Genomic DNA, 24,027 nt, shown 5'->3' on the forward strand with positions numbered 1-24,027 from the left:
AAAAAACTTAACTCCTCAGAAATCTGTAATGGCTGCTATTGATTACCACTGAAACTACAACTGATACAGAGAGCACAGTAACAACACTTGCTAGTGCAAATATTCAGCTACAAAACACTTTCTCCAAGTCACCACTTCTAGCTATGCTTTTTCACTGGCAATGAACAAAAGCCTGCATGCTGCACCCGTAAAAATCTGCAGCTGTAAAAGCGACCCACTGTCACCACTCCTGAAGCATCACCTACCATCTCCATGTAGAAGGAAACTTAAATCAAAAGTTTGTGACAGATACCTTCACATACTCTTGTGAAAAGCATGTGAAGTGGCATCAAGAATGAAATCAAATAAAATAGAAACTACTGTTTCAAATACATTTTGCCAGACCCGGACCTGTTAGTTACATCAATGTGACTTGTTCTACGGTCAGCCCAGAAGAACTTCAGTTTACAGCTAATGATTAATGTTATCTCCTATTCTCATACATTAAAAACCGGGGAATACACGTCCCTCGTTAACTCACAGAAAACATAGAGCAGTTGATTGCTGCTTTGCCTTTCTGTTGTCAGTGAGAAATTCAGTCAGCACACACATCTCCATAACACTGAAGACCTGGTCACACATTCTGTTTAACGACAGCAAGATCTGGTTAGCTAAGGTTTTTCAATAGTAGCTGTATATATTGATGTATCTTGTCTCAAAGTATTTGAGAAATAACCGAGTTTAGCCTTTACTGTAAGATCATAACTGCAGAAGGAAGGGCATCAAATGAACATTATCAGAAGTCATAGTATTCCACTGACACGATGCCATGGACCAGCCAAAGTGCGTGCCTTTTGGGTTTCATAGAAGCAAGTCTTCAGTTTGATCAATGGGGAATGAAGATCACTAATATCATTTCAGACCTAATTTCTAACTCTTATTCTGCTGCTTCCACATACATTTACATTCACGCCTCATCCGCTCTCGTGCAGTCTTAAATTTTGTGTTAATTCTCTACACAAGTCAATTCCATTGTTCCTAATTCCATATCCCTACCACCTCTTTCACCTTGAGAGGATTCCAGTGCAATACTACATATATCAACGTATAATAGCACTGACGAAAATGAAACGAAACCTGGTTTTTATGATCTTACCAATATAGTTACTACTTACTTACACTTTCTCTGCCAGCCTGGGCAATCTGTTTTGAAAAAGCTTCCAGCCTGTATTACTTGGGTGTGACCAGGAATATAACAGCCAATCAATCTCACCATTTATTGTACTAAAAGCTGCTTAACGGGCAAAACTACATTTACATCCATACACTGGAGCACCCAGTTTAATACATTTTGCTGAAGTAAGCAACTCCTAGCCAATACCTGCTTACCAAGTTAACACTGTCCCATATTCCTTGTACTCCCACACAACCTGTCGTAGTTTTTCCTCCTTGGCAGCCCTCTGAAGGGAAGTTTTCTCTGCTTGCCTTAGGTCCTAAGGTTACTATTCAAGCTTTTAAGGGTCCCTCACACCCAGCTTGGCAATGGGACTTCCATATTCCTCTGGAGAAGCATGTATTTCTGCAATGTGTTTGTAGTTTGAAAAAGGTAACTAGGAAGAATTCTTATGTAATTAGTAGATATGACAGAAACTGGTCGTAAAATATCATGCGTGCACAAGAACCGCAACGGAAGAAGCTTCGAGAGCAGGTTACCAGTTATAATCATTAGAAAGCTTACTGAATAAGGACTTCCACAGAGTTTCTACATATATACAGAACACTAAATCAGAAGCAGTGCCCTGTTGAGCACCCACAAACACTACCATTCCAGCTGAGGCCTTACATCTCCCTCGTGTCACAGACCTCATCCTACAAAGACACTTGTATTGACACTGGAATCTCTGCTGCTTTGCCTCCAACAGATTTTTATTTTTCATCTTTCAGTGGGTTTCTAAATCCAAATAGGAATAAGAACGAATATAAAAGAGTGAATTTTCTCCACCTCATGTACCGTCTGTTCCACCCAGTGTAATGACATCACGCTTACACCTGAATTCCAGGTTATTTCACAAGTTTACTTGTATTTCTCCCCCCAGGAAGGCCTTTGTTTTCTTGTTTCTAAATCTGAGGCAACAAATACCTAGAGTACCATATTAAACAGAAGGATTCTCTTATTCTGGACACCGAAAGCACAGAGGCTACATTTCAGTCCCTTCAAATCACCTTCTAAGAGTAAAGCTCACTAGCACCTGCTACTCCCGTTACTAAGAGAGGACATCCAGAAATAATAACAGCTATCTATCAATTCTCTTTCAATTTCAAGCACTGCTTGCCCAATATTAACAACTATGGCAGAAATTACGCATGTTCAAATTATCAAAACACCCACAGGTACAAAAAACAAGGTTGCTTGACATATGCAGCGTTTATGTTTGTCATTAACTTGGATGAATTAGTCCCTAACATTATTAACACTTAGTCTGAGATGCTACTGCATGATTTGTAATTAGTTTTATTGAGTAAAAAAAAGCAACATTAAAAAAAAACAAAGAGTGAAACAAACTGCTATGAAATTTTTCTTGGAAAGAAGACAACGTTTGTACAGCAATGTAAACCAGATACACCTTCCCAAAATCTGTCAACCCTGCCTGGGGAGATGATGATTTACAATTGTTAACTACCTATTCATAAAGCAAATAAACGCTCAATTGTTACAATGCAGTGCTTCAAGCTCTATTCATGCTTTTGAAGCTTATGAAAAACAAATGAAATCATTTTCATTAACCAAAAAAGGTTTCAGTAGAAATGTCCAGTTGTGCAATGAATCTTCTGGTTTCTGATTTCAATGTTTGTAGCAAGTCATTAATCTCATACAAGGTAAATTATGATTAACTTAAGAGAAAGACCACGGAAGTTCCTTAATAAGATTCTTAATCTAGCAACATTCCACAATCAAATTCCTTTCTTCTTCTGTAACATCAAGACTTAATAACTAAAGATTGTCTACCTCTTAATTTCATTTTCTCACTCTGTTGATATGTTAATCTGTCATCAAGACGTGGAAATCTTAGATTATAAATGTTAATTAAAATGATACAACTCAGTTTGTTTCCATAAGAAGCTATGAAGTTTAGGGCTCGAATACCCGTGACTGTTCTGCAGAAAGTTCAAGAACAAACATGTACAGACCTAATGTAAAATGACACAATTTTCATAGAATCATAGAACTGCCTGGGTTGGAAAGGACCACAATCTAGTTCCAATCCCCTGCTGTGTGCAGGTCACCAACCAGCAGCCCAGGCTGCCCAGGGCCCCATCCAGCCTGACCTTGAATGCCTCCAGGGATGGGGCATCCACAGCCTCCTTGGGCAACCTGTGCCAGTGCCACTCCACCCTCTGTGAAAAACTTCCTCTTTGATTTTACGTTTGAACGCTTATGTTCTTTAGAAAACATGTAAAGTAAGAGTTGGTACAGACTTAAGCATTATTGGATATGTAATATGTTAGAAAATCCTGGGAAAAAAGCACAATAAAACAGAATAGAATAACGTCAATAAACTCAACACAAAAGAAGACAAAACCTAAGAGAAGCATTCACTTTAGACAAGAGGTTCAAATAAAGTAAATTCAAGTATTCCAATGCTTACAAACACTTAAATTTTACTGAAAAATTTCTTTTTCCTCATCAGCACATTTACATGGCTGAAGAATGTCAAATTCATGCCTTCCAACCATTTCAGAGAACTTTTTGCTAGTTTGCGTATGATCTTTGTTGTCTTTGGGTTGTTTTTTTTTTTTTTTTTTTTTTTTTTTGGCAGATTTGGAAGAATGATTTCTCATGTACTTCAAAGGGCACAAAAAATGGATATTTTTATAATTTAACTCAGATTAAATCTATGTTCTCAGATAGTTTTACAATTTATGATTTTTTTTTCAGGTCAGCTGGAGCAGCTGTGTGTCTGACAAGATGATTTTATAGATCTCATGAACGATGATTTAGCCTTCTTAACTTCTGGTACTATATTTGGAAATAAAAGACATTACATAGAAATAATACTAATACAATAGTACACTAAAAAGCATTGCTAAGAAGTTAAGCACTCACATTAGGAAGTAACAAACAGCAAATATCTATGCTTAATAGAATTCACTGAGACAGAAACAATGTTTGGGGGAAGAAAGAATGGGACTGCTAGCAGGTTTCAGTTATTAACCTACTGACTAATGCCATCGGATGGGCAAGAGTGAGGGTGTGGGAGAGTGAAAAGGTCTGTTTGCCCTCAGCTTGATACAGCCCTTCCTGTTTCAGCTCTATTTCTTCCACAACTTTGGCTTCATCAAAAACACATTCGGACTTCTTTAGTATACAATGTCACTAGAAGTTTTTTTTTTTAAATATTATTATTGAATTATTGATATCTCATGGCTTTTTTATTGTCTTGTTTCTTTCACACAAGTTTTTCATACGTAACTTCTGAATACTGTGAATTAAAAGGTGCTGTAGTTTCCTTGAAAATGGGATTGCAATTTCAATTTGAAACATCGAGGAGCTATTTTTTCAGCAAATACTTAATGCATTACATATTTAAGGCAGCATTTCTATTGTACTCAGTTGCAGCTGAAAAACATTATCTTTGCTTTAGGGCAAAATTCCTCAATCATGGAACCACATATAAAAGGAGAAAGAACTGCAGGTTGCAACTTGGCTAGGTCTGGATGGATTTTCATAGGTGTGGCAAAAGGCTCATCTCTAGCACAAAGGTTGCCCTGTATCAAATTTCAAACTATGCCCTCAAGAACTGGCAGGATAATACATACATTATTGGAAACAGTTTCCTTTGAATTTCAGCAAACCAAACACTAATTTTCTCTTTCCTCTCTCTCTCAAAAAAAAAACCAACAAAAAAAAAGAAAGAAACCTACCACACATCCTTAACTGTCATATAATCCTTCTCAAAACCTTTTAATTGGTTGAAATGTTTGAAGTTAAAGAGATAATGTCACTATAGTTAGCATGTTTTCAGAAGGTAGGAACAATGAAGTGTGCTCCCAATGGAAAAAGTTACAATATGATGTCATTACAGAATCTGGCATTGTGAATCAGAACACACACTGTACTAACATGATTAGATGCTGGTTCTCCCATCCTGTTCGTGGTTGCATCTCTGCATGGGACTGACATGGAACCCACAGTCCCATCAGCAATACCTTCTGTTGCAGCATCCACCCAACCTCAACAAGAGGTGAGATCAGACTGGCTTGATGGAAGAGAATGGTGATGGGCCTGACTCTTTACTGCCCCACAGCCCTCTGAATTCTACGGTTGCCTCTCAAAGTTTCGTGAATATTTCTGACAGTTGAGTCATTCACTTCGACAAGAAGCATAGTTGTTGTAAGTGATGATACACACAGTAAAGGTACTGACATTTCAAAGCCTTATAAACTCAAGTGCACTCTCTAATGTAGAAGTTAGTATGTACTTGTGATAGTTTGGCCCACATAAAAAGCATGGAGGACAATAACTGTAGTCTTCAGTAAGAACATATTTCAATGTTCATATTTCCATTTTCAAAAGGACACCATTTTCTGTACAATAAATAAAACGTATTTTGAAGCAACCAAAATGCTTTCAAGATTAAAGTATTTCTAAGCTTGTCAGTTATCTAGGGCCTCCCCTTTCTCTGACCCGTGGTTCAGTACAATCCACAAACCTCCACAAATCCTTAAAAGAATTAACAGACTTGGAGCGAAAAAACAGTGTAAGCAGAATATAATTAGAGGAGCAATCACTATACATTTCAAGATTCGTTACTGACATGGATTGCACTGAGTGTCTATTAAAAGCTATATCACAAATATATTGTTTTTATGCTTGCCTAACAGATATTTGTTCTACAGAGTCATGAACTACAGAGCATACTGTTCTCTAGTATATATTCCAGCGCACCATGGTACGCAAGTCCTTCCTAAACCAATTATATGTTCTCTACCTTTTTTCTTTCTCTCTCCTTGTCTAACTAAAGCATATTTGAAAAGGAAAGAAGCTACAGACTGCTTTTCAAATAAAAAGACTGTTCTTTGAGGTGACACTCTAATTCTAGAACACAGCGTGAAATGAAGCTAGTGTCTCTAAAAATATATTAGTTTGAGTTACTTGATACCTTCGCTCTCACACAGAAAATTTCCTGCTCTGGCTGATGACCAAGAAGATTATATAGTAAGAGACTTTATCCTCTTGACTTTCATTATCTAGGCTATATTTCATGTTATTACAATGTAATCAAAATACTTCCTTTCTAACCAACATTTGGCCCTAAAACAGGTCAACATTTTTCCACTGGTATTTTTAAGTAGCTACTCTGAAGAAAAACACTTTCAAATCCCAACATTCCTTCATTTCACCTTCATGCTGTGACAGAAATCAGAAGTATTCTGTTAGAACTGTGATGACTACCCTCAAAGGGTTCTCAAGGTAGAAAATACCATGAAACAGAAAATTGCGAAATAGAAAACAAAAAACAATCATTTTATATTTCTCATCCTGTTACAGCTGGAAAGATTATCATGGTGGAAATGGGAAAAGACACAAACAGGGAAGGAATGCTCACCTCTATCTAAAGATACTCTGGTCACAAGAAAAGCTCCAAAAAAGAGGGTTCTCCAGAAAGAGAGCCTTCCTAGAGGCAGTCAGCCCTGAAATGGGGGCTACAACCTTCAGCTGTGCTCCCAGGGCTGACTCAGCCCTCGCCTCAGGTGATCAATCAGTGGTTCAAGCTATGACTCAACAGTTCCCATACACAGCCCCAAACAAACATTTGTAGGAATAGTATCATCACATAGAAGTAATACATAAAATATCTAAACTCAGCATTAAGACACATTTACAAAACTTCCAAACATCATTTGCTCTTCTCTCTCCTCACTTCAAATCCCTCTCCATATTTCTGTGAAGAAGCATGAACAACTTTTCAAAATATATCTCTATAGGCCTTGCTGGCCCTTGGGAAGTTTAACGGTGCACCCCGGAAGAAATACTCATCACTTGTGAGAGATGTCCAGGGCTGCAATGCAGTGCACTACAGAACACAATAAAACTCAAGTCCAGTGACAACTGCAAATCTCTTGTAAGTTTGCAGCAAGCGAAATCATATTTGTAGAGCTCCATCTGCTTAAATCTGCCTTGGACTTGCATTTCTGAAATATTTTTGCCTCGGTTGCATCTTGGGTTAACTCCATGTTGAACGAGGAGAGTGAGTTACCAAGAATTTCCTGAGAACCACTGAACTAAACAGTATTTTAGTTCTGCAACCTGGTCACATCAGATAGAAGGCCACACTCTTTTCTATCCAGTAACTTGTTTTTCCTCTAAGTTACTTCACACTGATGCCCATTTCCTAATATAAGGGTTTAAGAACTGCGAATTAAGTAGAAAATATATTAATCAGACTCTTGAAATCAGTCTTCCAATTTCCTGCCTTTTGATAAGGGTTGCTTTGAAACATCCTGTTTGTGGGAAGACAAGAAGTCTCATGTAGCAATATGGAAGTTCAATACAGCCCCAGTGCAAATGTGACTAAACAAACTAGCTAAGGTAGGTGTCCCAAGTTTTAAAATAGAATACAAACAACAAAAGGGTAGGATAAAGAAAAAGTACAAAAAGCTAAAATTCATACTTGCATTCTAATGCAAAAAAAAATAAATAACTTGGGAAATAATCCATCAACACATTGAAAAACTTGCCTACTCTAGTTGACACTCCTGCAGCTGAGTTTCCATAGTCTGCTCTCATTTGCAAAACACAATTGAAAACCAGACAGTGGGGAAAAACAATTAAACAAACAAACCAGATTTACCTTCTGAATGTCATATGTGGTTAGGATGATAAATTATTGCATGATGACAAAGATGAAGCTTACTGAGTAACTGAAGGATAGGAAAGAAAAGATGATGAACTCCTGATAAACAAATATAAGATATTTAGTGGTAAAGTTAAACAAATTCTCAAAAAAATACTTGTTCTTTGTATAATCAAGGACTATTAGGCTGTTATAATCACAAAATAAACAAGAGAGTTTGGCAAAATAGATTAAGATAACAAAAGAGAATAAATAGAAGGCTTACCCCTATCCTGGGCTCACTCACAAAACTCCAGTAGAGCAGATCTCCAGAAGAGAACTTTCCACATTCGTAGCCAGCTCTTAAATAGGTCTAGGAGGGGTGCAGCCAGGCTCAACCCCTTCCTGCAGCACAGCTGAATTGCCTTCACCTGTACTCCTCTGGCTGACTCACGGCTCGCCTCAGGTGGTCAATCAGAGGTTCAGGCCGTGGCTCAGCAGTGCCCATACACTCTTCTATAAAAGAAAATTCTATACCTGTACAGGATTTGTGAAAAGGGAACAGGCATGGATAGTAGAGCTGAATATTCTTGCCCAAACCAAGTTATTCCTTGAATTCTTTTTTAGGTGAATTATTAATTTTTAAACCAGAGTTGCCCATTTGTAAAACAGATAAAGAGAAAACTTCATGTCTCTGTTGTGTGATGATCATCACATCTTCCCTATAGTGTTTTATCTCTAGTTTAATAAAGAGAAATAAGTAAAGAATACAAGCATGTGGTTGGCACAAAAGCATTCAGATTGTTGTATTCCTTTTAAACCTGCTTTTGGGAAGCTCTGCACCTCAGTTCCATCGCTTACAAGCAGGAGTCTGCAACACTGAGTCTTTAAAGAATTGTCAAAACTGGACTGAACTGGGGGAAAAAAGCACAGTAACTAAGGGCATCTTTAACCCTCTCAAGCAGTTGCGATTTCTTCAGTTCTTTTATTCCACCTATAAATAGTACGGTTGCATGTACTGTAGTTTTCTTGTGCTGTTAATTTACCAAATGTCTTGGCTTTCTGTCATTTTCTGACAGAAAGGGACCTTGGTGTACTGCTGGACAGTGGGCTGAATATGAGCCAGCAGTGTGCCCAGGTGGCCAAGAAGGCCAACAGCATCCCGGCTTGGATCAGGAATGGAGTGGTGAGCAGGACCAGGGAAGTCATCCTGCCCTGTACTCAGCACTGGTGAGGCCTCACCTCGAGTGCTGTGTTCAGTTTTGGGCACCTGAGTACAGAAAGGACATGGAGGTGCTGGAGCAGGTCCAGAGAAGGGCAGCAGGGCTGGGGAAGGGCTTGGAGAATGTGCCTTATAGGGAACAATTGAGGGCATCGCTCCAGAAAGAATTCAATCAGATAATGGGACTCATTTCAAAAATTCCCTTGTAAATACTTGAACCCAAGATCACGGCATTGAGTGGATTTATCATATTCTCTATCATGCACCAGCTTCTGGTAAAATTGAACAGTACAATGGTTTGTTAAAAACTATGCTGAAAAGAATAGGTGGTGGAACATTTAAGCACTGGCAGAAGCACTTGGCAGCAGCCACTTGGTTGCTCAATATTTGAGGATCTATCAACTAAGATATCAATTTCAATCACATTTTTCTGTAAAAAGGTGAGAACTTGGATATTTCTTCTAAGATCCAGAGAACTGCACTGAAGCAGTAAATTTGTCAGTCAACAGCTTTACTTCCACTTCAGACTCACAGAACCGCTCTGGATTCTGAATAAATCGTGAAGAATCCCATGCAATTTCTTGCTAAGTTGAGGGGTTATTACAAAATGCCCTGGTTGGTTTTCCAAAAGGTCTAAAATTTAATCCTATATAACGGGGCATCCTGATGTGGTGAAAGGTGTCCTTCTTTATGGCAGAGGGATTGGGGCTAGATGATCTTTAAGGTTCCTTCCAGCCCAAACTATTCCATGGATATGTTGCAATGCTCTTTCTGGAAGCCTAAAAGTCAAGGATAGCACTACATAAATTCAATCTTGAGACACTTGGTTGATATCCAGTTTTGCATCAACATTTAATTTCTTCCCTATTCTGTATTTAGAAAACAGCATTTAATTTATAGGTTGGAAAGTTAACTTTTGAGTTTGCCAGAACAAGAGAAAGTTGAACACAGCGGTCACACCAGGGATAAAAAGCCATGCAGCAAATCAGGATCATCTTTAGAAACCAACATGGCCGTACACACATGCCATATTTTTGTTGCAGTTGGACATTTCTAGACATCACATAAAAAGCAGCCTAAAAATATACGATATCGAGTAAAACACAAAATAGAAGCTGCACACAAACACTGCAATATCTTTTATTCAGTGAAATGGTACTACGCTGAAAAGAACAGAGTAGACTGTGTGATTAATTGGAGCAATAATGACTGAAGTCAAGCTGTGGTTAAAAGGGCAGTCCTTATGCTGAAGGCTGAGGTACTACAGCCACCTTTCAAATAAGCAGGAGGCAAAGTAAGATAGCACGCTTAGAATTGTTACTGCGTTCTGCTGAAGGTTATTCACACAACACTGTCCAGCCATGGAAACTTCAGCATTGTGTCCTCCTTTTCAACCCAAAATACATAATTTGTATCTTCACGTTGCTTGAAAATAGTCCTTCTGAGGACCAAAGCTATGAGGAGCAATATAGTGAGCCTGCATAATCATTAAACTAGACAAGGCCTTAATTCAAAGCCAACTTCTGCACCAGTTTATATAGGCATTTGCCATGACTCTTATGCCACTCCTGTGTTTTGGAGCAGCTTCTGCCGTACCGTTACACTACATAAACTCATATGCATCGAATCTTCATGTTGTCATCCAGACTAGAGCAAGAGTGGTGTTTCCTCTACACAACAAGAGATTAACTTAATCTTGCTTAGGCTGCATTGTAGTTGTTAAAAAGATCGTTTGAATCAGTGATTGAGGTACCCTCTGAGAATTGAGGAGACGTGCTAGTCTATAACTCTGAGTCACCATCCACTGAATTTGCAGTCAGTAGCATGTTCCAGAATTGCAGTTCTTGGCAACTATAACAATTCCTCAGTGAACTGCAAATTACTGTCCCCACCTACTTCCTTTGTAGGTGAAGTCAACCTAAATTACATCTCAGGGGATTTGTGGAAAATAGGCTTTTATAGATTCCTTCTAGCCATATGGCAAGCCTGAGGAAGCTCAGACAATCAAGTCTTCCCTTGTTCCTACCTTCCATAATTAAACTTGAAAGACATCACTAGTGGCAATACAGCTTTGAAAAAAGAGGCAGAGAAAAAAAAGGCAGAAAGCAGACAGTAACATCTACCTCTGTATCGCTACAGGCATTTTCCCTTACTTTTCACTACAAAAAAAGACTGTACCCACATCTCCAGCAATCTTCTCAATACTGATATAAAAAGACTGCAACATGCTGTATGCAGTGTATGGGAAAGATGCAAAAAAAATTAAATTCAGCATTCCAGTTTGGATTATATTATACTGCTTGTTAGTTATAACTCCAAGTTCTATCTAAATCCACAGTGCGTGTGCTGACAACAAAAAAGGCCATCAGAGCCAGCACTGCCACCAGAGGGAATGGGTCGCCCCATTCTGCTCTGTGCAGCCTCCCATTGAGCACCATGGGCAGCTTTGGTTGCCAACATGTAAGAATAGATGAAACTACTAGAGAGAATCCGAAGGAGGACTACAAAGATAGTGAGGGGTCTGGAAGCAAGGTAGCTTTTGTTTGTTCACCCAAAGCAGAGGAGGTTGAGGGGAGGCCTCATGGCCTTCTACCTCTTCCCAGGGAAGCAGAGGGGCAGCACTGAGCAACAAGACCGGATGGGGCTGCACTGGGGAGGATAAAGTTGGATATTAAGAAAAAGTTAGGCATTAGAGGGTGGTCAGACACTGCAATAGGCTCCTCATAGCAGCAGGCACAGCCCCAAGCTGCTGGAGTTGAGAAAGAGTTTGGATTAGAGCGTTGGATGCAGGGCTTGAAGCTTGCATGGTCCTGCGTGGTGCCAAGGGTTGGACTTGATGGTTCTTTTGAGTCCTTCCCAAATCAGCATGTTCCATGTTTCTAACGCCTGCAAAAGAATTCCTTCTAGCAGCACTGATTCCAAGCTTGAGTCAAGTAATACAGTGATATGGAGAAGTATCTTCCTTTCCTCATTTCCTTCAGTGGTGATCAGTTAAAAATCATTACAGTGTAGCAGAAATAAAATTGATATTTAATTAAAAAGGCATACAAAGTGAATAGATGTGTAGACTCGCAACTTCCTTTAAAAAAAAATCCGTTTGGAAGACAGTAATCTTCAACCATGTTCTATCACACAGTACTGAAATTAGATGCCTCAGCTTGTTGCATGAGAGAACTGAAAGAATTTGGGAAAGTAAATCTTACTGACTGATTATGGCAATGAGAACTCTCTACAGGACAACTGCAAGAATTACTTCTCTGCGGATTGATTATTCAGAAGTAGGGCAGATCCTTAAAAATGCACCCTTTCAGCCCTTATTAGTAGTATTCGTAATTCTGCTTAAGGATTTCCCTGGAAGATTTTTTTTCCCCATTTAAAGAAAACAGCAACACTGAAATGTGAACACACTAGCTTTTGTCTGGTTCAGGCCCATAACTGCTCACTGCAAGTTCTAAAAGTTTTTGCTCATGTTGCTTGTAAACAAACTACTTGCTGTGTAGATGTGTCAGTTACCTGAATGTAAGTCTTGATGGTTTGAAAAGTAGGAAAATCTGAATAAGGGAATGTAACTGGAATGAAGAATGACTTTTGCCAATAAAAGTAGCTAAGAGAAAGAAGTTGATTTTATTTATTTAAAGTAAGGAAAGTAAAACATACATTGCGTTTGTTAACTTAGTTATCTACATAACTGTCTATTAATTTCTAAACTAATTGGATCAGCTTGTATTTACATTCAGAATTATAAGAGGAACACGCTCGCAGGAAAAGTACAAAAGACCAGAAAAAAATCTGACCTTCACATTCCATGAAATAGCGATGGGATATTCGATCCTAGGAGAATTGTAACCCAGCATCATTTTTAACCTGCCTATCATAGACAATAAGTAAAGTTCACTTCTCTAACACCTTAAAATTTCCAAATATTGACTTAAATAACTCAAACTGTGAGTATTGCGTTACTTTTTTTCTTGCAGATGATGCTTAAATTGAAAATAAGCAAGTCGTTACTCACTTAAAACTAAGCAAATTACATGTTAATTTCCTTCTAGATCCCTAGGCAAAAACAAATAAAAAACCCAATCAAGTTATTTAAGCCAACTCAGTTCAAATTCAAAGCTTTAAATACGGATTATAGTCATTATGAGATCCGTGTTTCCATTTGATCTTTGGGCTTAAGTATGGCATTACTAAGAGTTACCTGTAGGCCAGCTCATAACGGCATTTACAATTCAACATAAGGCATGTAGAATATATAATTACAGCAGGGAGTTACTGTAAACCATTCTACCTTTAAAAAACAAAAACAAAAACAAAAACCACAAAGCAAAACATCCCAAAACCAGCTAATAAAAACAGAGCCTCTCTTCTTCACCGCGTATAAAATACGGCGTTTTCTTGTCTTAGGCACTGAAAGCATTTATGTGACTGATAACTTCAACACTTATTTTTGCAGTGTTCTCTAACTCAACAATGAACAAGAACGTGAGCCTATGTGATAGAACAGGAGTTTTTGTTACTGATTTTGCTGATTTTTGAGAGAATGGCACTGCTCTGTGTAACAAAGCTCTCATAACATACTAAGTCACATTTGACCAAGACGACTGACCTTCACATTCAGACTATGTGGAAAGCCATATACCACAGAGAAGAGATTCTGCCAGCATCTGACACTATAGCTGGCCCCTAATTTTCAGTGCATTTTCAGTAGAATGGATAAAGCCTAACACCACAGGGGGAAAAAAAAGATACTGGAAGAACAAACTGCTAAGGATTTCAGATTGTGTCCCAATGTTCAGCCGTCTTCTATGAAGCTTGTTATCAATTTAGACTTGTCAAGATTACTTTATAGAAGCATGAAGCCCTCAGCCTCGGCTTATACAGCCACATATATTTAGCCTCAGCTACTCACAGGGCAAACACTCAAGTGGTCTTCTCCTAGGCAATGATCTACTGCTGGGCTAAATCTCTTGTAACATTGAAAGACTCCAGTTGGCCGCATTACCTGACAGTTGCAACATAAACAAAAGATTAACAGTATGTCAAATCTTTTTCCCTCGGCCACCTGAAAAGCACAGCCTTATGAAATAAGAGGAAATAAGTGAAAGAGGCTCATACGTTATGTAGGCTTTTTATAAAGCACTCAAATTCCACTGAAATACATAAAGTAATCTTGTCAATGAAATTAATGCATATATGCTGTGCAGTATATTATTAGCATGGTGGAACAATAAAACCAATTATTTGAGGAGTCGTGTTACTGTTAGACTAAATGAAACAACTTCACGTTGGCTTTGTCACACAAAAAAGTTAATCCTCTACTTGCTTTCACTTGTAGGTAGCTGAGGGGAAGACAGGAGTAGTATTTTAAGTGATTCCACCTGATAATTACATTAAATTCTCAGGCTCTTTTAACTTACTGCCCTTTCCCATAGGAAGACTAATGCGTTCAAGTTCACACTACTGTTCTTGAGTTTACACTCTACACTGCACAGTAACTGTAGCATATTACGTAAGGAAAATAAGGTTATTGTTGCCTGTTCCATAGTAAGCACTTCAATATGCAGTGCTTTACTACATCTAATAGGTTCTAGAACTGATGAAATAAGCTCATTTTTTGCTCCTGTTTAACAGTATTTCTTCTATGCTTTATCTATTATATTTGAAAAGCCAGCAGCATTTCCCATCTTCTCTTATCAGCCCTAATTGAATGAACTTCAATACTTCTCTTCATCAGTGATGTTTGCAGAAAAGCTGTTTGTTTGATGTCATCAGCAAGATCTCTAAACTTAGCTTTCACATTGACAGGAACGCATTTACCAAGCATGTTCCAGATACCATTCAAATTCTGCATTATGAAAGAATTTTTGAAGCATTACAACGCACAGTGGTAATTGTATTTACTCCATTTGTAAAGAAATACACTGTATCTAACAAAAGTACGTCCTGTTCAAATAGCGTTATTAAGCTGCTTTAATTAACCTTAAGAATCTTAAACAACTCAAGTGGAATTGCCTTTAGGCAAATGAGCAAACATGTCAAAGTATGTTAAGCAGAACCATTTCAACGAGATTTGCAATAGTACTGTGTACCTGTTGAACTTTGATAGGTAAATAAACCAAAAGCATCAACTGCAAACGCTTCTCTTTATGAAAAGCCTCTCTACTCCATTTCTCTTCTCATTTCAGTACAAAAGGAAGTCATCCACTCCTAAAATGTGAGTACATTCCCACCTCTATTCTACTCAGCCTCCAAATTCAGTTGTCCTTTTCACAGATCAGTGCTTTCAATCAGTCTGTGTAAATTACTAAGTAAATTACTCATTTATTTCCTCGCTGTCAAGCTACCTTGGCCGTTGAAGCTTTGCACAAAAGCAAGGTCCAGACACAATACCTAGGGTTTATAAAAATAAATGCTGAAATATGAAGTAAAAGCAGCTTTTGGGAATATTGCCTCTAGCATTGCTTTTGTGCCATTCTAGTTGGAAGTCTTGATTTTATAATTAGTTCTACTCCGTTTTTTTTTAAATCTTAAAAAACTCAAAAAACACCACAAACTACATACATTTAACATGGACAAAGTTAGTGAAAGCTTTCCAAAGACATACAGTGCTTTCTTATTTTGTCATTCATCCAAGTCTCATTCAATTCCTATGTAAATATAAGTCTAAAGCCATGTATATGGCTATTTTTTTGCACATTCCTCATATTAGAAGAGTAATTTTCAGTAGTTTACTTGAAGTTTCTCAGATTTTCTTCAAGTATAATATCAATTTCAACTGTGCTCTCAAATTTTCATCTATTTTGAGGGTTATTTAAAATAAATATTATTTAATAATAATATTATATGTAATAATATAATAAATGATTAAAAAAAACCAACTCCAACCCACCAGATAAATGGAGAAGTGCCCAAAATATTGCCCTGCCAACACTCCCACCCATTCACCGTTTGGAGTCCCCTTAACATTGATTTTGTAGCATCAGTGCACTTCCCAGCCTAAGCTATGCTTGAATAAGCAAACTGTTTGTTTTGTGAAGCTTCCCCAGATTATCTTGTTACCATTATCTGGACTTGGCATGGTTACTTCACCTAGGAAAGAGCCTGCTTCCTGAGATGCTCAGCAGAAATGCTGTCCTCTCTAGTTGTAGACAATAGACCAAAAAACCTCAGTGATGCAGAATATTTGCTTATCCACATGTTCTGACATTTGTCTCAATCAAAACTCATGTTTCCAACTTGAACAATATAAACATGCATTTCGATTAATTCAGATACCTGAAATTTAAGCATTTCAAACACCTTGAAAAATTTGAAAAGTAGGACCTGAACCACCTGGATAGGTTGTTCTGAACACTAATCTGTGTAGATAAGATGTACAAATGATCAAGTAACAGTTTTGAAGTTTGACTATTAAAAACCTTAAAGAAATACATGAGAAACACACCCAAGGACTTGTCTGAATTAAGGGTACTTAGTGTTGTCAAATGTCTTGTTCAACATGCTATTCAAGCACACTACTCAAGCTTTATTAAAAAGTTAAGAATCATTACCATCAATACTATAGCTCTTGGTTGTTTCCTTCCCACAGAAAGGATCCCAAAAATGTTATTGGCAGTGGCTATGTTATCCAAACCAGCTTTTCTGGGAAGAATCCTAACAGCTGAAGCCTGGCTTCTGCACAATATATAGCTCTGTGCAGATGTGCAGACTATGGCTCGTGTGCTATCTGCACCTCCACTTCAACAAGCTGTATATCTGCTATTGTGACTCGCAGAACTGTTCAGCTTGTTCAACATTTTTCTTGGAAAGCACATGAATATCCATGCCTGCCTTCTATCTATCCAGCAGCTTTCATTAAAGGAAGTGGCTGCCTTCTATACATCCTTTTCTTCCCCCCACTGAACAAATTCATAGATATTCAAATCTTTCCAATCCATCTCACTGCATTCCAAATACTTGGAATTTGCTCTGTCCCACTGAGGTTAAGAGCAACGTCATGAGCACTGGGTCAATCTTCCCTTTTGCCCTAAGGTTTGTACAAACCTTGTTGAAGGAAGAGCTCTCCGCTGCCCCCTTGCGCTGCTCTGCTTCCAAAGCAACGCAGGCTGTGAGAAGCCTGGCCGTGCTGTGAGAGAGACCTCTTCAGTCGAGTGAGAGTGATTGCAAGGTCGAGGTGCAGAATTTTATGGTCTGCAATGAATCCTTAAGGCAGCTGTATTCGGTTGCCACAAGAACCATAATGATAATAAGACTAAAGGAATACATATTTTTAGGAGCAAGGTAGAAAAGCAATTCTTACTTTTTGATAGTACATATGCCATTTTTAAGTCTATTCACAAATGGTGAGCTAATTATTAATAATTACTGAACTATTAACAAGTTGAAGACTATTCAACTCTCGAGAAGCTTTGTAAAATACTGAGAAATTAAAATGAATTGTATTTTTTTCAAGTCAGCAATGATGCAAGCTATGAACAGAAATTACCATTTTCAAAGAAGGAAACAAGTCAAGACACATCAATATCAATATGTGAAACATTACTTTAAAATTTTACTGATTTAAAAACCATGCACTGTTACCTGAGTATAAATCAGCAGCGTGTGCTTGAAGCTCAGGAAGCTGCATCAAAAGCAGCGTGAACTGCAAGAAAGGGAGAGGATTCTCCCCCCTCTATTTCACCTTCAGCTGTGGTGCCCCCAGCAAAAGGACACGGACCTGGAGGAATGGGTATAGAGAAGGCTAAAAAGATGATCGGAGGGCTGAACTGCCTCTCCTGGGAAGACAGGCTGAGAGCTGGGCTTCCTCAGCCTGCAGAAGAAAGGTCTCTGGGGAGACCTCACTGTGGATTTCCAGTACTTAAATGGTGCCTACAGGAAAAGCGGGGAGAGACTCTGGATCAGGGTCTGGTAGTGACAGGACAGGGGATAATGGCTTTAAACTTAGAAAAAGTAAATCTAGATTAGATATAAGTAAGGCATTCCTCATTGAGAGGGTGCTGAGGCACTGGAACATGTCGCCCAGAGAATTTGTGGAATGCCCCATGCCTGGAAGTGTTCAAGGCCACGTTGGATGAGGCTCTGGGAAGCCTGATTTGTGGGTGGCAACCATGCCATGATGATCAAAGATGATCTGGATCACCTTTGACCCTTCCAACCCAAACCATTCTCTGATTCTATCAACTTGCTGGTGTTTTCCATGACTTATTCTTCTCAGACATTAATACTTCCCTTCTCATTTAATTCTGCAAGAGTTAAGGTTCAGAAAAGAAAGGTTTCCATTAAAAAACAAGGAATACTAATCCCTTTTCTCCAACGTTTCTTGTCACTATCTTGATATTTAGTCTTTGAAACATCTAAAAGTGTTGGAAAATACTCATGCAAGTAAGCATCACAGCTCACACACAACTACCTACTTTAGTTTGCTCTGTAGTCATACCACAAAAGACACACAGATCAAGACAATAAGATACCAAAACATGGCAACAGAGTCTTTGCTTTTACAAAACTGCAGCTTCACCGTTGCTGTCAAACTCACATAAACTCCACTGTTTGTATTTCATACAAGAAATCAATGGCTCCTAATCATTTCTCAACACAACTGCTCTCGTCTCAATTGCAGGAAATAGAGCACAAGATTTGAGTAGCACCAGAACTTTTTTTTGCTGTTATTAAAATAAATGCCCGTTGACACAATGCTCTGCCTACTAGATTTCCTTTGCACTTTTGTCACTTGTAAAGATCCTCCATGCTTATAGTCCATTCTAAGATCATTTTCACCTCGCAAAATACACTTGAGGACTCTCTAAGCCTGATGTATCTACTGAAGCATAACAGAACTATGGTGGCAACGTTCAACTGAAGAGAAGCAGTGTTTTTTTAGTAATGAAGTATTGTCTCCACTCGTGGAACTTAAGCAGTCTTACTAATGACTTGATAACTAATACCTAAAACTCTTACACTTTCATAGTGAGAAATGTTATAAGTTTGCTGCTCAAGTTACCAAAGTGAAAATGTTATCCAAATTCAAATACTAGAAAAAAAATCTAAGCTCTTTTTATGCAATTATATATCAAGGTGGAATATCACCTGCAAGTAAAGGCAATTCAGTTGTTTTTTCTTATAGTTGCTTTACCTGTGGTTAAGAGTAGGTAAACAAACTCTCTCTGTGCCTTCTATTAGTATTGAGAAGTGAGGATGTGTGGGACTTGCCTCATCTATTGTATAGCCAGTTGTTAACAAAATGCTCACGCACAAGCATTTGCCTTCTTTCTCTTGCCATTGTAGGAAACAAGTGAAGTAGGAGACTTAATAGATACTTAATAGATACATTTCCCTCCAGTGACTGCAGACAGAATCTAGGATGACTTGATCGGGTTAAATACCAAATGCATACACAGGTAAATTAGGTAGAACCATCTTTGACTATTAATTAACTGTAATTATTTTTCTCAGAGGAGGTATCTCTGTCCATTGCTATTACTCTACCTTATAACTCAGTGTTAGTAAGAATACATTATCTAATCCAGCAACAAGGAAAGATTCCATGAAAGTTAATGTTTCTTGTTGCACTCAAGTGTACAGCAGTACCACTGGCAGGCTGCAAAGTCTTTGTGAGGTGGAAAGAAGAATCTAAGAAAAAAAAACATAAGAGGGAGGAGGATCCCCTGCCTTTCTTAATTGTGCTGCTTCTACAGTTACCCTTGCATGACTGCTTGATGGTGAATAAACATCTGGAACATTTCTGCAGCCCCAGCAGAACTAAAATACTAAACAACTATTAGAGAGATGACATGCCTACGATATTGCTTGATGGAGAATTACAATTGTATTTTTGGATGAGTGTCCTGATGTTGGCAAGGCTCATTATATTTGAGCTTTGTTATCAAACAGAACCATGTGCACATAAACTTCACTACAAAGTATCAAAAGGAATTCTGAAATGGGGACCATATAAGCATCCTCTGGAATTTCCTCAAAAAAAAAAAGATAGTTGGCTAGATTTAGCAAATTTCAGGTTTTCTCATACCATGGTATGAAACTTAGAACCCTTCTTAATAATTGAGAGTAGAGAAGTGTTTTTATGACTGACACAAGCACTTCAGGGGAAACCAGTGAATTCTTCCCCTTACATTAAGGAAACAAATCACAAAGGATACTGTTAGTCACTTGGTTTCCAACTTGGCCATGTGTCTCTTGAATCAAGTAGAACCTTATTTCCCAAGTAATTAAACATTCTAGAGATCTAAAGAGGACTGGGTCTATTACTACAGCTTATGAACTGAAGGATACTCTCCTCATATGTTATTTATTACTTCCAAGCAAGTCCACTGACACTTCATCTCAGGTATCTTCTGCATTTAGAAGATGATAGCCAGAGACTTTGCTAAAGGCCTATACTTACCTGACATCAGGGACTGGGTTGCCAGCAACTCTGCACTCCAGTAATACTTTATTTCCTTCAGCAACTTCCTGACTCCGGAGCTTTTGAGTGAACTGAGGGGGTGAAGGCCGATCATCTCCTGCATTGACGAAAGGGTGACAAAGAACCATTTCACTCTGTGTGATGCTCTCCTTTTCAGAACAGGGCTCTCCATTGAGGTCAACCCCAGATAGTTTTGGCCCAGGCTCGGTCTCTTGATGTGGCTTGTTGAAGTCTCTGTTCCTTGAGGCACTTAATGTGGATTGCTGCTTTTTCGGTGACAGGTATCCACTGTCTGGAGAAGAGTCCCCATCAGGACTTCGGCCCCTTGTCTTTGCCGCCTCTCTAAATATAGATGACAGTTCCTCAATGAATGTGGCAGCTTTGTCACACAGCTTGTTCCTGAAAGGAACCTCTCCTTGGGACGCTGAGTCAGACTTCGTGCAGGGCGCACCTGAAGCATGCTTTTCTGAATGTTTCAGGCTCCTAATGTAGCTGGGACTAGCAGCTAGCGAAGGTGAGGTGCTTTCTTGCTTCCTGGAGACTGTGACAAAACTACTTGCCATTTTCGGTGAGGGGAATTGCTCTTTCTGATTCACTGGAGGAATGTGGCTTGCTGAAGATGAAGTCAGGCTGCTTGCTTGAGACCTCTGTGAAGCACCTTGCTCGTGCACTTGGGTATCCTGAAAAGAAGCATGCTCTAAAGCACAAGAAACAGAAGTACTGAAATGAGTGAACTCTGGTGCTATATTCTGATCCTCCTTCATGGAACTGGCAATTGATTCCCGAGCTATGTCAAGACTTTTACATATCTCCTCCTGGGTAAGGAAGGCAGAAAGTTCATTTGAAAATTCCCCATTCTGTACGCCAGATAGGGAATCATAGAAAATGTCTTGGCACGGCAAAGCTTCCGTCATGTTTTTAGGATATCCCTGATTGATGCCCCTCTCCGCACAGTACGTCTCCTTCCGCATTAAAGAAAGAGGCAATGACTGGCCACAGCTTCCATCTTGCATGCTGGAAGACAAACAGTTGTTTAACAAAACCAAAAACGACACAATGGAAATGGTCAATAAACTCTGCTATATTCTGGACCCTATAAGCTAGACACTAAACTGGGTAAAGAGCAGAAACATAGTTGTCCACGTAATACTTGCTGTAAACCTTGATTTAGATTTCAAAATTCCAAACAAATCAGAACTAAAAGTTTTCTAGGCAGAAATGAAAGCCCCTATGAGTATTTTTTCCTCCTTTGTCTTCTTCAGGACTCCAAAGGCATCCTTCCTCTGTACATTAGCACAAGCTCAGTTCTGCTAGATCAGTCTGAGCAATTTATTCTGTCACCACAATGCTATTATACTTACTCAGTGTTTAATTACAATAACTTGCATTTTATTATTATTTTCTTTTCTCACAGACCACTGCTATCAATCAAATTCTGAGAGCAAACTACTCTAGTTGAAACGTGCGTAATCAATGAATATACAGACATTATTATTAAAAAACATAGAGGAAAGTTAGGCTAAACAGGTTATCACACTGAAGAACAGATGGAAAGCTTGCCCTTGTCTTGGGCTCACTCAGAAGACCCCAAGAAGAACACTCTCCATAAGAGATCCTTCCTCACTGGTAGTCAGTTCCTCAATGGGGTCTAGGAGAGATGGAGCCACGCTCCACCCCTTCCAATAGGGCAGGAGAGTTGTCTTCACCTGTGCTCCCAGGGCTGACTCATTGCTCACCTCAGGTGGTCAAACAGAGGTTCAGGTCATGATTCAGCAGTTCCCATACAAAACCATTACATGAATGTACACAAGTACAAGTTCTCAGGATGTCTGGATCAGAATTTCCAAGATACCAATTTTTGTTAATACTCACAAGGCATTTAATACTGTGGTACTTCTTGTATTATCATTTTTAAATGTGCTAGATTTTATTGAAACATAGCATCCTTTCTCTAAACACGTGCTAAGAGCACAACACTGAGGAAACAGGTTTCACAACCCATATATCATCCTGCCACACATGAGCACACGAGGTCCATTCTGCACTACTTCCATATTTCAGGGATCTATCTTCAGTTTTTCCACGTAATTCCAGGATGAAGATGACTTGCCTGCTTCTTTAAAGCCAACAAAGAAGACTGTTCTCCCAAGGCAAAGGTCAGCATGAAATCCCACTTATTGAAATTCATGTGTCCTATTGGTCACTATAATGTGGATGATCTGATCTTAAAAGTGTTTCTTCCGCAAGCTATTTAATTACATCGAGCATCGATATTTTTAATTATCCTTGACAGTTCTCTTCTGATAATGGTTTACGTGACATTCATTCTACACAAAATATTCATAAAAACATTTTCTCCTTCTAATGCTCCAAAGCATTGTTTCACCAAAATACAGGTGGCTTGGCAGCCATGAGATGCACTCAGATCTATTTTACATCAGCTTGTGCAAGCTCCAATAACCTTTAGTCACTTCCCTGGGGCTTATCCGGCATGTATTCATTAACTGACTGATAGATTATTGGAATTCTTCGCCTGGCATATGCATCTCTTGCTATCTCTACTTGTCTTGCCAACAGATTACAACTTAATGCATAAAAGAAATACAAGCAAAGCTAAGTGTTTTTTTTTTAGGATTTGAAATGTGTTCTTGTAGAATATGTTGACAGGTGTCTTCTTCGATGGCACCTTATTTGATGGGATTACATCTTTCTTCCTTTTTATCTGTGTTCACAGGGCAAGAAATTTAGCAACCATGCCAATGCATTGTTAACATCATCTAAAAAAGGATGTACAGTACACTTGATTACCATACAGCAGCTTCAAAGAATGAATCTGAGAAGCCAAGAGCACAGTTGGTCTACAGTCTCAGCTGTTCAGGCATAAGCTTAACAGATGCCTGCAAACAAAGGGTTAAATCTGGAGACCTTAGATTTTAAAAGGTCATATTGAAATGAACAAATATACTAGCTTTCTATTCGGATAATTTGTTATTGTGAATTTCTGTGCTTAACTGTTATCTTTATTTTAATCTAAGTCATACTGCTTCCTGGCAAGCTTCCAGCTCCAAGTGATATCTTATGTATTCAGATAAACTTCTTAGACTTCCAGACCCAATTTGCTCCATCGTTTCCATGGGTCAATGGAAATGGGCCAATGGAAAATCTCACCCATTACTCGCTACTCTGACACAACGATTGAAATGATTATCTAATATTTCCTAACACTCCGTTTTATGCTGTATTTTGATTCATTAGAAAAACCTGCTGGCTGCATGTGTCATAGTTTCCATCACTCAGTGTTCAAATTCAGGTAAATCAATTGATAGCTGAGTAGTTAGATTAACTTGATCAATTTAAAGGTGCTCATTACTGGCCATTTCCGGTGCTGATTAGTGTTCTCAGTGAGGAAATTCTGGTCCAAAAATAGATTTAAATGTATTCCTACCAATAGAGGAATGAACGCTACGTGTATAAAGACTTTTTGTCATTCACATAATACATAAGCCTGCTATTCTTTTAGAGTGACTTGTAATTGCAGCAAACTGGAGGTGATGTCGTGAACCCTATCA

At 38.6% G+C, this 24,027-nt stretch overlaps 1 protein-coding gene and 1 long non-coding RNA gene across 4 annotated transcripts in view; one reads left to right on the forward strand and one right to left on the reverse strand.

Moving 5' to 3' along the window:
* PALLD (palladin, cytoskeletal associated protein) overlaps nucleotides 1-24,027 on the reverse strand; it is a 177,389-nt gene that overhangs the window by 152,551 nt on the left and 811 nt on the right. For all 3 annotated transcript variants that reach the window (XM_052690142.1, XM_052690141.1, XM_052690144.1), the window contains exon 2: nucleotides 20,438-21,472. In XM_052690142.1, coding sequence (XP_052546102.1) covers nucleotides 20,438-21,471 — 1,034 coding nt within the window. In that variant the 5' untranslated portion in view covers nucleotide 21,472. The remainder of the gene's footprint in view (nucleotides 1-20,437; nucleotides 21,473-24,027) is intronic.
* On the forward strand, nucleotides 14,083-20,830 carry LOC128084272 (uncharacterized). The gene is made up of 3 exons (XR_008208418.1): nucleotides 14,083-15,250; nucleotides 19,321-19,433; nucleotides 20,740-20,830. It is a non-coding gene; the product is annotated as an uncharacterized LOC128084272 (long non-coding RNA).

Source organism: Tympanuchus pallidicinctus, unplaced genomic scaffold (genome assembly GCF_026119805.1).
Source record: "Tympanuchus pallidicinctus isolate F22 unplaced genomic scaffold, pur_lepc_1.0 scaffold26, whole genome shotgun sequence".
In the NCBI taxonomy this organism is placed as follows: Eukaryota; Metazoa; Chordata; class Aves; order Galliformes; family Phasianidae; genus Tympanuchus; species Tympanuchus pallidicinctus.